The 14094-nt window shown below is 40.6% G+C and overlaps 1 protein-coding gene across 2 annotated transcripts in view; it reads right to left on the bottom strand.

Annotated features, from left to right (window-relative positions):
* Nucleotides 1-14094, bottom strand: part of Ep300 (E1A binding protein p300) — a 72349-nt gene that overhangs the window by 40793 nt on the left and 17462 nt on the right. For both annotated transcript variants that reach the window (XM_028871214.2, XM_037197691.1), the window contains exons 2-6: nt 12747-13384; nt 6025-6201; nt 3942-4203; nt 2707-2820; nt 1390-1635 (exon numbers count right to left, since the gene is read on the bottom strand). In XM_028871214.2, the coding sequence (XP_028727047.1) occupies nt 1390-1635; nt 2707-2820; nt 3942-4203; nt 6025-6201; nt 12747-13384 (1437 nt within the window). The remainder of the gene's footprint in view (nt 1-1389; nt 1636-2706; nt 2821-3941; nt 4204-6024; nt 6202-12746; nt 13385-14094) is intronic.

The following is a 14094-nucleotide window of genomic DNA, read 5'->3' as shown; positions in this document are numbered from 1 at the left end:
CATTGGTTACTCTAAAAGAGAACCTGGATGATTGCCAGCAGCCACATGGAATTTACAGTTCCAGGATACTGCCACCTCATTTCTGTCCTCAACATGCATGTGGCAGAATAATACACAAGCAAGGAAAACATACTCAAACATAAGATACAATGAAAAAGGTATGACTGAAGAAAAGACTCAGAGGTTAAGATAATAAGAACACTTGTTAGGACAATGGCTTGATAGTACAATCCTTTAATCCCAGCACTAGGGAGGCAGAGACAGGCAGGTCTCTGAATTTGGTGGCAGCCTAGTGAGTTCCACAACAGCCAGGGTTATATAGATACCCTCTCAAACAAACAAAAAGATATCTTTAGTGGTGCTCCAGAAGACCCAACTTTAGTTCCCAGCACCCCTGTGTCAGAAGCCTCAAAACTGCCCAAAACTTCAGCTCCAGAGAGACACAACACCCCTTCTGGACTCCTTCCATGGTCAGCACAAGTACATGTGCATACAAAGACACACACCAATACACATAAAAAGTAATTAGTTTGTTTGTTTTTCAATGAAGTTTCTTTGTGTAGCCTTCACTGTCCTGGAACTCACTCTGTAAACCAGGTTGGCCTCAAACTCACAGAGATCCACCTGCACCTGCCTCTCCACTGCTGGGATTAAAGGCATTCAACATCACCACCAAGCAAAAAAATTCTAACTTTTTAAAAACAAAGTTGCTTAGACAGGTGTGGTGCTGCATGCCTTTTGCTATCACTTGGGAGGCAGAGGCAGGATGAGGCCAGCCTGGTCTACATTAACAAGCTCCAGGACAGCCAGGAATATGTAGAGATCCTGTCTCAAAAACCAAGTAACAGTAACAAAATCAACCAAATAAAAACAAAACAAGAATAAATAGGGTTGACCAATGAAATGACTCAATGGGTCAAGTTCCATAAGACACAAAGGATCTTATTTCTGGAAATTTAAACTCAAGTATGAAAAGGGAAAAAGTAATCAAAGGAAGCATTGGCTGTAATTGCTTTCACCATATGGATTTTCTTTTTTTTGGTTTTTCGAGACAGAGTTTCTCTGTGTAGCTTTGCGCCTTTCCTGGATCTCACTCTGTAGCCCAGGCTGGCCTCGAACTCAGAGATCCGCCTGGCTCTGCCTCCCGAGTGCTGGGATTAAAGGTGTGCACCACCACCGCCCGGCTACCATATGGATTTTAAAGATGTCCTTTATGCTACAATTTAAAATTACCTAATTCCAAAATACATTTAGTAGAAAACAAAACAGAAAGTGATAGAAGTAGGGAGGGAGAGGGTGGAGAGGGAGCATGCCTACATCAGGTTAATCTTGATTTATACATGCTATTTCAACACTTAACCATATCACCTCTGGATTAGAAGAACTTACTCATGTTGCTCATAGATCGCATGCCTTGAGGAGATTGCCCAGACTGCTGACTTGGTTGATTCTTTGCTTGTACCTGGGGTTGTGGTGGAATCTGGTTTACTTGATAGGGTAGTCCAAGTGCAGCATAGGCTCTCTCTATAGAGCTGGGGTCAATCTGACTAACAGTGCTTAGGCTAGGGGCAGACTGCTGACCCACTCCTAGAGAGCTAGGGTTTCCAAGCCCAACTGGTGCTCCAGTCAGAATTGCTAGAAAAGACAAAAGACACAGTATTAGAATACTATAGTTGGTAAGAAAAAGAGCTAAAATGCTTAATGAATTTTTTTTAAAGTTTCAATTACTGAAGTATCTCAGTATTATAGATTATGTCTCCGATTAATTTTTTTTAATTTTCTAGATACATGTTTTATATGTACTTCCAAATTTATCTCTTAATACTAAATGCTTAATATTTTGTGGAAGAAAGATGTGGTAGCTGCACTTTTTAAATATAGTACTTTTACTTACTACTTTTCTCTGAGAACAATATCATCATCTGATAAGTTTATTTTATAAAATAAAAATTCACACACACACACAAATAAAATAAAATAAAATAAAATAGCTTTAAAAACAGCTAGGGAGCCACATGGTGGTGGTGCACACCTTTAGTCCCAACACTGGGGAGGCAGAGGTAGGCGGATCTCCATGAGTTCAAGGCAACCCTGGTATACAGAGTTACACAGAGAAACCCGTGTCTTGAAAAACTAAAACTTGAAAAAAAGAAAAAGAAAAATCACAGAGTGGTGGTACACACCATTAATCCCAACACCTGGGAGGCAGAGGCAGGCAGATCTCTGTGAGTTCCAGGACAACCTGGTGTACAAAGCAAGTTCCAGGACATCAAGAAGAAAAAAACCTCTTTGTTTAAATGATCTACTTGGCTACAAGTGTGTAAGAAGCCACTCAATGCCAAAACAACGATGTTTCAATTTAGGAAATTTTAAAGTAAAGAATAAGTTGTACCTGACAGTACACAATTGTAATCCCAGTACTCAGGAGGCTGAGGCAAAAAGATACCAAGTTCAAGGCCAGCCTGGGCTACATAGTTAAGACTCTATCTCAAGGTAGGGGGAAGGGGACAGACACACATTCACTTATTGATCTTTTTAAAGATAAGGAATACTGAGTTCTCACTGTACTAAATTTTTAGTGTGGCATGACAGGAACAGTTTATTATTCACTAGTCTCACACAATCAAGCAGGACTCTAAACCCTATCAAATGGCACCAGTGTGGTTCTCAACCTTGGGAATAAATTAGCAAGATTTAATCACTTACACTGTTGATTTCGCTTATCCCCAGCATTTTTGAGAGGAAGACACACAGGACAATCATGCCTTGTACAATTCTTCCAGTGTGAAATGATTTGTCGAGAAGATGCACAATGTGCCACTAAAACAAAACAATAATTTCAAGTTTTCTTTACAGGATTAACAGCCAACTTAACAAGTGCTCCAGATATGGTACCTCTTTTAAGTATAGCTATTCCAGGATAGAGTGCAGAAAACACACACATATAAAACAGTGGTGCCACATTTAAGACTATCCAGTTGGGTAAAACTGTAGCTTTGCCCAAACTGCCACAGGGCTTAACTAAGCCTTCAACAGTACTATCTAAGCAGTGCTATGCTGCCACAAATCAAATATCACAAAATAGAAACCAGAGGCCTTTACAACTCCTGTCCTACTACATCCTACTTACTTAAAATATTTTGTTGTTATACAGCAGCTATCTTTGTAATTCCCCAAAGAGAATATAATCAAGATTCTTTTACCAAAGTAGGTAAATTGCATTTCATCCAGATAATGGCTTTTTAAAGGTACTATGACAGGCAAATGAGGAGTGATCAAGTTGTGAAATAGTTTAGTGAGCCAAGGGCTTGCTGTGCAAGCATCAAGACCAGAGTTCAGACCCCTAGTGCCCAAAAATTATCAGTCATGTTAACCCCAATGCTTGAGAGCTGGTGACAATCCTCAGAACTAGCTGATAGCTAGATTAGCCTAATCAGCGACTTCTGGCAAATTTAGGGGTAGAGACATGGCTCGGCAATAGAGTACTTCTCTAGCATGTACAAGGCTCAGGGTTCAATCTCCAGGTATGTCACAAACAAGCAAATGTATACCAAGAAGCTGTGACTTTACTGTCCTAGAATGTACCTGGAGTATAAAGTTGCTTTGTTTATAAGAGGGGGGCAAATTTATGTTTTTTAAAAATTTATTTATTATTCATTATTTATTTGTTTGTTTGTTTGTTTCTTAGGCATGCAGTGTTCTGCCTGCATGAATCCCTGCAGGCCAGAAGAGGGTGAGAGATCTCATTATAGATGGTTGTGAGCCACCATGTGGTTGCTGGGAATTGAACTCAGGACCTCTGGAAGAGCAGTCAGTGCTCTTAACCACTGAGTCATCTCTCCAGCTCCCAAATTTATGTATTTTGATGTAAGAACATGTGTATGTCCATAATGTGTTCACCATAATCAAGGTACTAAACAATAACCCTAAAGGCTACTCACCTTGACAGGACTTGCCTGACTGGCAGTGTGTCATGTGGTTTAGAACATTTTTCATGGTTCGACAGTGGGGAAGATTGCACTGCCTCACTTCCCCATTAGCCTGCTCCCGGCGCTGGCATTTGTGAGCATGTAAAAGGAGAACAAGCTGCTGCTGGATGAGCTTGCGCTTCTCTGGATCAGCTGTGTGTGCTCCAGAACCCATCCCAGGGGCAACTGAAGTCACCAGGCCTGGCTGCTGGACCGATGGGGTAGGCTGCTGGCTCTAAAAGATGTGACAAAGATTTGTGTGCTCTCTTTTAATAAGGACTAAATATATCCAAATTAAACCCTTCTTAGTGATTTACTGTATGCCAGACTTCATTTGTTTATTTGGATGGAAAGAATTCAATAAATACACGATTGCTCCTATAATCAGAAAGCTTAATGCAGTAAGAAAATAAATTACAACATCTCTCAGTGATAGTCAAGATATGTATACACAGAGAACTAAACCAAAATGAAGAACAGGTAAACTACACATTCTCAGTACTGGAGGCTCAAAGGGTAAGATCCAGAATTCAAGGCCAGTCTTTGCTATACGGCAAATCTGAAGCCAGCCTGTGACCAGACCTTGTCTTAAAAAACACATAGGAGCTTGACAGATGCTTTAAAGCACTGAGTTTGCTTTCCCAGAGACCTGAATTCAAGTCACAGCACACATGTTCAGAGCTCACAAACACCTACTAACTCAGCTCTAAAAGATCCACAACCCTCTTCGAGCCTACTTGGGCACCATTCGTGTTTCCACACATGTACACATAAGCAAAAAGAAATCTTAAAACAAAAAAACAAGTACTGGAATTAAAGACATGTGCCACCGTGTCCAGAAAAAAAAAAATGTTTTTAAACCTCCAAAAGAAATAAACTTTTCCCAATAAAAGCTATTTCTTAGGAGAGGAAGGACATCTTTTCTTTATCTTTGTATGTTTAATACTTAACAGACTTTCTAAAAATACAAGCAATGAACACAACACAAAATATTAAAACATGTAAAAAGCAAAATAAAATTACTCTAGGACAATTATTGAAAGGTAAAAACAAACTATTTAAACTTAAAATTTACAACTAGAAATTGTTTGAACCAAATCACAAGAGATCCACCTGTCTCTGCCTCCACAGATTAAAGGTGTGCTGTACCACACCTAGCATGTTCCCTAGGTGACAAGGTCTCACCTTAGCCCTTGTTGGCCTGGAACTCGCTATGTAGACATGCCTGGCCTAAGCTTACAGAGAGCCTCCTTGTCAATTACAGCTGCTGCACAATGAAGTTTAACAGTAGCCAAACATGGACCAGGTTCCACCCCAACAGACAGAAATAAAAAGATAATTTTTGAAATTACTTTATTATACTAATGCAAATAAAATTAGTATATTCAGTCCTTGAGAATAGAAACCTTTTCAAGAGTCCTTCTACAAGAACAGAAAAGTTCTAGTCTCCTAACCTTCAGTAACAGTAAAGCCTGCTGAAGATAGGCCCCAATGACTTCATTGTGGCACACATTTACTCTTATTTTGATTAGTCTTCCTACAGATCAATACGCACAGGAATTAAGACTCCATGTGGAGACTTTGAGAAGTAAAATTCCATTCTAAGGCATGAGGTGCCCCTCACAGGATTCACTCCACCATGTATGTCAGGCTCTAAGTATATATGATTGTGTTAAATGCCAGCCTAGTGCTCACAAAATGGCTTAATGGGTAATGGGAATGGCCTGATTACAGTTCAAGATTCACGTTAGGAGAAAATCAACTCCTGTAAAATGACTTCTACCACTCACATATTCACCATGGCCTACGTGCACAAACCTACCCTACACATACATAAATAAATTTTAGAAAGAAAGAGGCTGGTGGAGGTAGCACACAAGTTTAATCCCACTTGAGAGGCATGGACAGGCAGATCTCTGTGATTTCAAGGCCACCATAGTCTACGGAACTAGTGCCAGGACAGCCAGGGCTACACAGAGAAGAAACCCTGTCTCCAAAATCAAAACAGAAGAGAAAAAAAGAGGAAGAAACAGTCTAAAAGAAATTTCGTACTCACCATGTTGGGCATTCCCCCACCAGGAACTGCCTTTTTGTCCATTGCAAATGGAGATAAGCTATTTGGTAGTACAGTCTTTGCCTGAATTTGGAGACCAAGGCCACTCGCTCCAATCTGCTGTCCAGAATTCTGAGTATATGGTGAACCATAAGGACTGGGATTGCTCATCATTCCCATCTATGTAAAATTAGAAACAAATTTTCATTCTCCATATTACTAAGACATCACCATCCCCATATACTTCATGTTCTATACTACAAAATCATTTAAAAAAAATCTTGACCATATAAAAAAAACATACAAGATGGCTTAGAAAGTAAAGGTGCCTCTATAAAAGCCTGCCAACCTGAATTCAATGCCCTGCACTTGTAAAAGAGAAAGGAGAGGACTGACTCCATAGGGCTATCCTCTAACCTCTACACCCTTACCGTGGTATGTACCATACACACAATGATAATAAATAAAATCCAAATTTAAAAACCAAAATACACCAAATAAAAATGTGTATGTTTATCATAGATTAAGGTGTTTAAAAAAAAACAAAAAACAAAAAACAAAAACCTGAGCACCAGCTAGAGGCTGGGAGATCAGAAACTTCAAAGTCATCCTTAGCTACAGAGGGCCAGGGCTACATAAATCTATTTCTGTAAAAAAAGATATCTTCTTTGTGTTCAGTTTATCTGGAGCCATTCTACTACACAATGATTCACTGAAGAAAGTTCAGCAGTTTATAAAATCACATTTATTTATCTGTGTATTTACATTTGCACATGCACACACACCTGCATGCACATATTACCACAGGGCATGTGCAGAAGTTAGAAACTTCTTGAAGGAGTCAAGGGCATCAGGCTTGGAAAGTTTCTTTACCTACCAAGACATCTCACAGGCAACTTTCTCACTAAACTTGCATCTTACAGATTAGGACAAAGAGCCTGGTCATCACCTCTTCACTGTTGAGATTAAAAGCCCATGCCATCATAGCTGGCTTTTTAAAATGTGTGCTGGAGACTACAAAGTCCCTGAACTTGTGTGACAAGCATTTTACCAAATAATCTTTTTCAAAGATACTCCCCTCCCCCCAAAAAACCCTGTATTTTCATACCAGGCTTGGTTCTGTGAGGCCTGTAATTCCAGCCCTTAGGAGAAAGACACAGAATTACCAGTTCCATGGTAGGCACATTAATTACCATTATGGGACTACCTGATGTTAACTTGCAAAAAAAAATAAAGTAACAAAGACGAAATTTTGAGATATACTCTCACTAAGCGGCCAAGGCTGGCCTTAGAGTGTAATCCTCCTGCCTCAGCCTCCCAAGGAATGCATCATAAACACCATGTACCATCACATGTATTTATTTTGTGAATGAACGCCTGCACATGTCAGGGCACCACTTGCATGCAGTGCCTTTCAAGGCCAGAAGAGGGCATCAGATCCCTGCAACTGGAGAAAGGGTTGGCCACCATCTGGGTGCTTAGAATTGTCCCTGGGTGCTCTGAAGGAGAACCATTTAACTACCGAACCATTTCTCCAACACTTGGCTTCTAAGTTTGAAAGTACTAATATTTATTCTAAAATAATTATAATGATGACCGTGCCTATACTGAATTATAATTCATTCATAATTGCTTCCCTAATTAAAATGGAAATTCATGGAGACATAGGATGAAAGCCATTTTAACATAGAACTTTGAATGGTACAATAAAAGAACAAGAAGTAACAAAATGTTTATAAAAGTTCACAAAATAGATAAAAATGCAGAAATCTGTAAGCTGCCTTGGAATCTGTACGTAATTATAATGTCTTTATTCACATATATCTCAATACAATCTGGTGTTTTCCCTCAGAATTCCACCTTGCCATCACTATACTTTCTGTCTCGTGAAGCCTTCTTTCTCCTCCACCAGATGAGACTATATTTGTGTCTGCTACACTGCTATTTGATCTTGTCCAATTACCCACTATTATACAGACACTGACCTAACCTGAAAAGGCAGAGAAAGGACCAGTATTGTGCTCCTAGATTGAAACATTCCACTCTGCAGGGAGCTCCTTAAATAAGAAGCTAACAACTTAAAATAGCTTCAGAAAGTCCCTCAATCTGACCAGATTCACTAGGTCCCTACCTGCCAGAGTAACAAATAAATGTTAAGAGTCCCCTGCCCTCCAACAGAAGCTGAGCTGCAAAAAAGATTCTCAGGAGAAAAGTTACAAAAAAAGTCTTGGAGTCCAGACCAGCTGTCTGGAAGCAGCAGAAACCAACCAAGATGCCTGGAAGAGATTTAGACCAACTGAGTCAATTGGAAAGGACACTCTCCAACTTGTTGAGCTGCCCACAGGCTATGCAGTGTGCTCCAGGTTCCCAGCTTTGTGAACTGTCACTCATCCTGGGGTGAGCTTTGGTGATACAGTGGTCTTTGAAGTCATTTCTTCTTAGGTAAGCACCCATATTCCTATAAGCAGTTCCAACAAAGCTCACTGGTTCACCAAATTGGACTTTGGTGGTATCTATGCTTTGGTCCATGATTCCCTATCTGGTTAAGTAGACGTGTGTGTTTTGTCTCCACAGAGAAAGTTATGCCACACAACAACCAGGAAGTTACAAGCAAAAGACACCCCCCACTCCACAAAAGCTTTTGGGTGCTTTTTAAAAAAATTACTTATCATTATTCCTTTGCTAAAAAATTTATTAAATACCTATTAATACTTAAGTTGCTGCAAAAAGTTAGGGATTTAGTAACATGCATACCCAGATACATTACAAAACAAAACAAGGGGCTGAAGAGATGACTTCAGCAGCAGTTCAGAGCACTTGTTCTTATGCTCCATATTCCAAGAGCCTACTTGATGGCTCACAACTTTAACTCCAGTTCCAGGGGATCTTCTTCTGGCTCCTGATGGCACCAAGCACATATGCACATGAAAACAACAAACAGAAGCACTCTACACCAGGCAAGCTCAAGCTTCTAATCTCAGTATTCAGGAGGCTGGGACAAGAGGAATGAATTTGGTAACTCTTGAGTTTGACACCAACTTGGGGTACATATCAAAACAAAACAAAAAAGAAACAAACAAAAAAGGCTGGACTTGGCGTCATCTGAGTATGCCATGCATATTCAGGTCCTCCAGCAAACCAGAGGCATCAGATGCCCTGGAGCTGTATTTACAGGTGCTTGGGAACCACCCATCCATCCTAGGTGCTGGAAACCAAGCTCAGGTCTTAGGTAAGATCAGAATAAGCTCTTAACTGTTGAACCATCCATCATCTCTCTACTCTAACTCTTAATCTAAAACTTTAAAGAGCAGGGAGTCTTGGTGCTGGAGATATATAGCTCAGTTGATATAGTTCTTGCCTGCCATTCATAAGTTCCCGGGTTTGACCCCTCTGACCCCAAACCACATGTGGGGTATGTACATGCCTGTAATCCCAACATTCAGGAAGTGGTTGCTGGAAAATCAGTATTACATAGGGAGTTGGAGGCCAGCCTGGGATATTGAGATCCTATCTTAAACAACGAAAACTCTTCTAACATTACATACAAAAAGTTATCACAGATTGATGCCAAGAGTAAACTCCAAATATTACACTACCACTTCTGTTTTAGGGAACTGAATTTATTCCTAAAACAAATATTCAACTGAATAGATAAAGCTCAGAAGTATTTTAGGGGTACTGGTGACCAATCCTATGGTCTTGTTCATACTAAGCACACATTCTACACTGAATTCTGAACTACATCCTAAATGACGCAAGATCCATCCCACCACACCTCCCCCACCCACTAGCTCCTCGTTTTTTTGAGACAGCATCTATGTAGCTCTGGTGATCCTGGAACTCTCTACAGTAGACCAGGCTGGATTTTAATTCAGAGATTGATCCATGTGGCTCTGCCTATAAAGTGCTGGGATCAAAGGTGTGTGATACCATGCTGAGTTTAAGATTTTTTTTTTTCCCTTGCCAGGCAATTACACAAGCCTTTAATCCCAGAACTAAAGAGGCAGAGACAGGTGGATCTGAGTTTGAGGCCAGCCTGATCTACAAAGCAGAGTTCCAGGACAGCCAAGGCTACACAGAGAAACCTTGTCTCCAAAACAAAAACAAAGAGACAAACAAAAAAGAAAGAAAGCCCTTTTGTGGTGGAATATTCCTTTCCACTGTGTGAAAATGTGCCACTGCGACCAATTTAATATAAAGCTAGGAGGTATAGGTGGGGCTTCTGGACATAAAGAACTCTGGGAAGAAGAGAGTCACCAGCCAGACGTGGAATAACAAGGATGGGCAGAATGGAGATGGAGTAATGAGAACGTGGAAGATCATAGATTAAAAAATATGGGTTAAGTTATGAGAGCTAGTTAGAAACAAGCCTAAGCTAAGACCGAGCTTTCATAATTAATAATAGGTCTCTGTGTCATTTTTTGTGAGCTGGCAGCACAAAAAGAAAAGTCTGTCTACACCCTTTACCAATGAAGCCAGCTCTCTAATCCCCCCTTTTTTCCTCCTTGAGGTAAGGTTGGTCTTTAACTTCCTATAAAGCAGGAGAAGACCTTGAATCTCTGGTCCTACTTACAGATCCCACATGCTGGGATTACAGGCATGTGCTGCCACATTTGATTTTATGCAATTCTGGGGAATTGAATGTGGGGCTCTGTACATGCTAAGCAAATTCTTATCATCTGGCTCTAATAAAGTCTTTATATATAGCCAGTCATGATGGCACACACCTTTACTTCCAGCACTCCAGAGGCAGAGGCAGGCAGATCTCTATGAGTTCAAGGCCTGGTCTACAGAGTGAGTTCTAGGACAGCCAGGACTACACAGAGAAAACCTCTCTCAGTTTCGAGCTAACACAAACTCTTTTTATGTGAATTTCCCCATTTAAAATTTAAACCAGGTGGTGATGGCACACACCTTCAACCCCAGCACTCAGGAGGCAGAGGCAGAAGGATCTCTGAGTTTGAGGCCAGCCTGGTTGTACAGGCTCAAGAAACATGAAGGAGGACCACTATAAAATGCCAGCCACAAGCCTGGCGGTGTTGGTGCACGCCTTTAATCCTAGCACTTGGGAAGTATAGGTAAGCGGATATCAGTGAAATTAGAGGACAGCCTGGTCTACAACTGAGTTCCAGGATAGCCAGGGAAACCCTATTTCAAAATAGAAGAAAAAAAAAAAAAAAAAAAGGCCAGACACAATATGACTGCTACAATAATGAACTCACTCAGCAAATGTGGTGGTTACTTGGACAAGATGTGCACAAGAGTCAATAAAATGGCTCAGTGGGTAATGGAGAGTGTGTGCACACAAGGAGAGAATAAAACTTCAGAGTTGTATCTCCACACACCTGTTGTAGCATACAATGCACACCAACACTATTTTAAAAAGGAGTAGGAAGTACTATGAAGTAGAAGGAACCTGCTCAAGATGGAGCCCATTAACATCTCATCATGGATAGGGGAGAAATTCATGAGTGGCAGTTGACAGTTGCTAGGGAAGGAGAATTCATTTACTCCAGTGTTGTATAAGCACAGGACAGTTGCCCCTGCTCCAGTAAGTAACACCATGCCCATGTCTGCAATCCTAATTAAACTCAATGGGTCAGAAGCAACAATAATGAAAAGATACAAAAAAGCTGGGTACAGTGGCCTATGTTCTTAATCCTAGCATTACAGAGGCAGGCAGATCTGAATTCAAGACCAGTAAAGTCTACATAGGGAATTCTAGGCCAGCCAAGGATACATAGAAAGACACTGTCTCAAAACAAAACAAACAAACAAAAAATTTCAAACAAGGCCCAACATCTGGTTATTAAACCACCTAGAATGCTAGTTAAATTTTCATAGGTTTCTTTCTTTTCTTTTTTTAATCCACAATGTCATCAACTATGAATAATGTTTAAAGTGAAAAGATACCTACCCTCACTCATCCTTCCCATCCCCCTAAATGCTAGGCTGGAGTGAAGAAAAAATTTAAGATGGAGGAAGGGGAGCTGACTAAATTATAGATGGTGGGTCATGGGAAGCAGAGGCAGGAGGAGGATCAGCCTGGACTACATTGTGAGTTCTAGCCAACCAAAGTATATAGCAAGACCTTGTCTTCTACTTTTTTTCCTCCAAGATATTTTTATTATGGATATGTGAATGTGCCTGACAAGGTTGTATGCACAATGGATACATGTGCATGTACCCACAGAGGCCAGAAAGAGTTGGATCTCCTGGAACTGGAGTTACAGGCAGTTGTGAGCAACTTGTGTGTGCTAGGAACTGAACTCTGCAAGAATAGCCAAGACCTAGTCTTAATAAATACATGTATGCATGCACTCAAGCTTGCACGCACGCCCACTCACATGAGCCTCTAAGAAGTACAACAAATGATCCTCGACCTAAACAGTGTTAATACCTACTATCTTAAAATTGCACTTTTATAAGGAGACTACGAGAATGTAGAGTATAAAATGAACTGAAAATATTACAATAGTTAGGCCAGAAAAATTAGGAACTACAGGCAATAATTTTAGAACAATCATTAAGGTACAAGATATCAGTCAAGTGTAAAACAAAATATTTTTCTCTTCTATAAATTTTGTAAAAGAGCTTCTTAAAACTTATACCAACATATTAGATCCTTGGTACATACACAAGAATAAATGAATAACCTCAAGCTCTTCCCGCATCACTAAAACAGCCAAATGGGTACTCCGAACACAAACAAAAACAGAACTCACCTTAAGAGGCTGGGGGCCTCTCAATCCTGTTTGTCCTCCCATCTGAGGAGAGCCCTGCTGTAGTGGCTCAGTCAATAAGTTGCCAGCATTGCCCATGCCGGGATTGGGGTACTGCATATTCGGCCGTCCCCGTCCAGCTCCAATTGAACCATTCATGACTTGATTGGGCATTATCCCTTGTCCATTGCCTGCAGCCAACATTCCAGGATTCATGCCAGCATTCATTCCTGTGTTCATTCCCATGGTAGGCTGATTCACCGGACTGTTCATCATACCTGCTGTGGACTGTGTAGGACCCTGATTTGGTCCACTACTGCCCATCCCCATGTTGGGAGAAGTCAAGCCTGTCTGTGCCATTGGGCTTTTGACCATGCTATTTATCAAACCTAATCCAGGGCTGTTCTGTTGGGCCTGGCTGGCCATAACTTGGCCTGGGCCACCAACCCCCATATTGAGGTTAGGGGAACTACCAGACCGTAGCAATTCTGACAGCTGTTTATGTTTAGAGGCTGCATCTTGCACTATGCCAAGACTTGTCTGAAGCTGACTAATATCGCCACCATTGGTTAGTCCCAATTCCGTAGAGTTGATTAATTCATCTGGTAAGTCATGTTCCAGATCAAACAGCGAACCAAAATCTAAAAGCAAATAGAAAAGATTAAGTTTAACACAACCCAAATCAGACGCACATAAGACAGATTCTTCATAAGCATGAATTAATCCTATCTACACTCTCCATAGAAAACTACATGTTTAGTTTTTGTATTGCAGGTTTTCATATACTAATTATGCATTTTTTAAAAAGAGCTAATTTTGGTTAGACAGGTTAAAAATCTTAAGAACTGTGCCTAAAATAAGATCAAGAGAAAAGAGGGCTGAATGTTGGTAAAATACCTACTAAATGAGTTGCTGAAAAGTTAGTAGTAATAATCATAAAAAGGTGTGCTAGAAGCCGGCAGTAGTGGTGCTTGCCTTTAATTCTAGTACTCAGGAGCCAGACGCAGATGGATCTCTGTAAGTTCAAGGCTAGCCTGGTCTACAGAGTGAGTTCCAAGACAGGTTTCAAAGCTACAGAGAAACCCTGTCTCAAAAAACAAAGTGTGCTAGACCAGATAGACAGCTGATTGGAGAATGGCACTTGCAGCCAAGCCTGGCAACCTGAGTCATGCCCAAGAACCCACATAAATAGAAGAGAACTGAGTCCTGTAAGCTGTCCTCTTGACCTCCACACTCACACATGTACACCAACACACAAATTAATAAAAATGTCTTGTGAAAATGTGTTTTCTAATTTTTACTTCGTATGTGTTTATGTGTGTACTCTCAGAGATCAGAAGAGAGCATCAGA

Source organism: Peromyscus leucopus, chromosome 20 (genome assembly GCF_004664715.2).
Source record: "Peromyscus leucopus breed LL Stock chromosome 20, UCI_PerLeu_2.1, whole genome shotgun sequence".
NCBI lineage: Eukaryota > Metazoa > Chordata > Mammalia > Rodentia > Cricetidae > Peromyscus > Peromyscus leucopus.
This window is presented reverse-complemented; position numbering and strand designations above follow the sequence as displayed.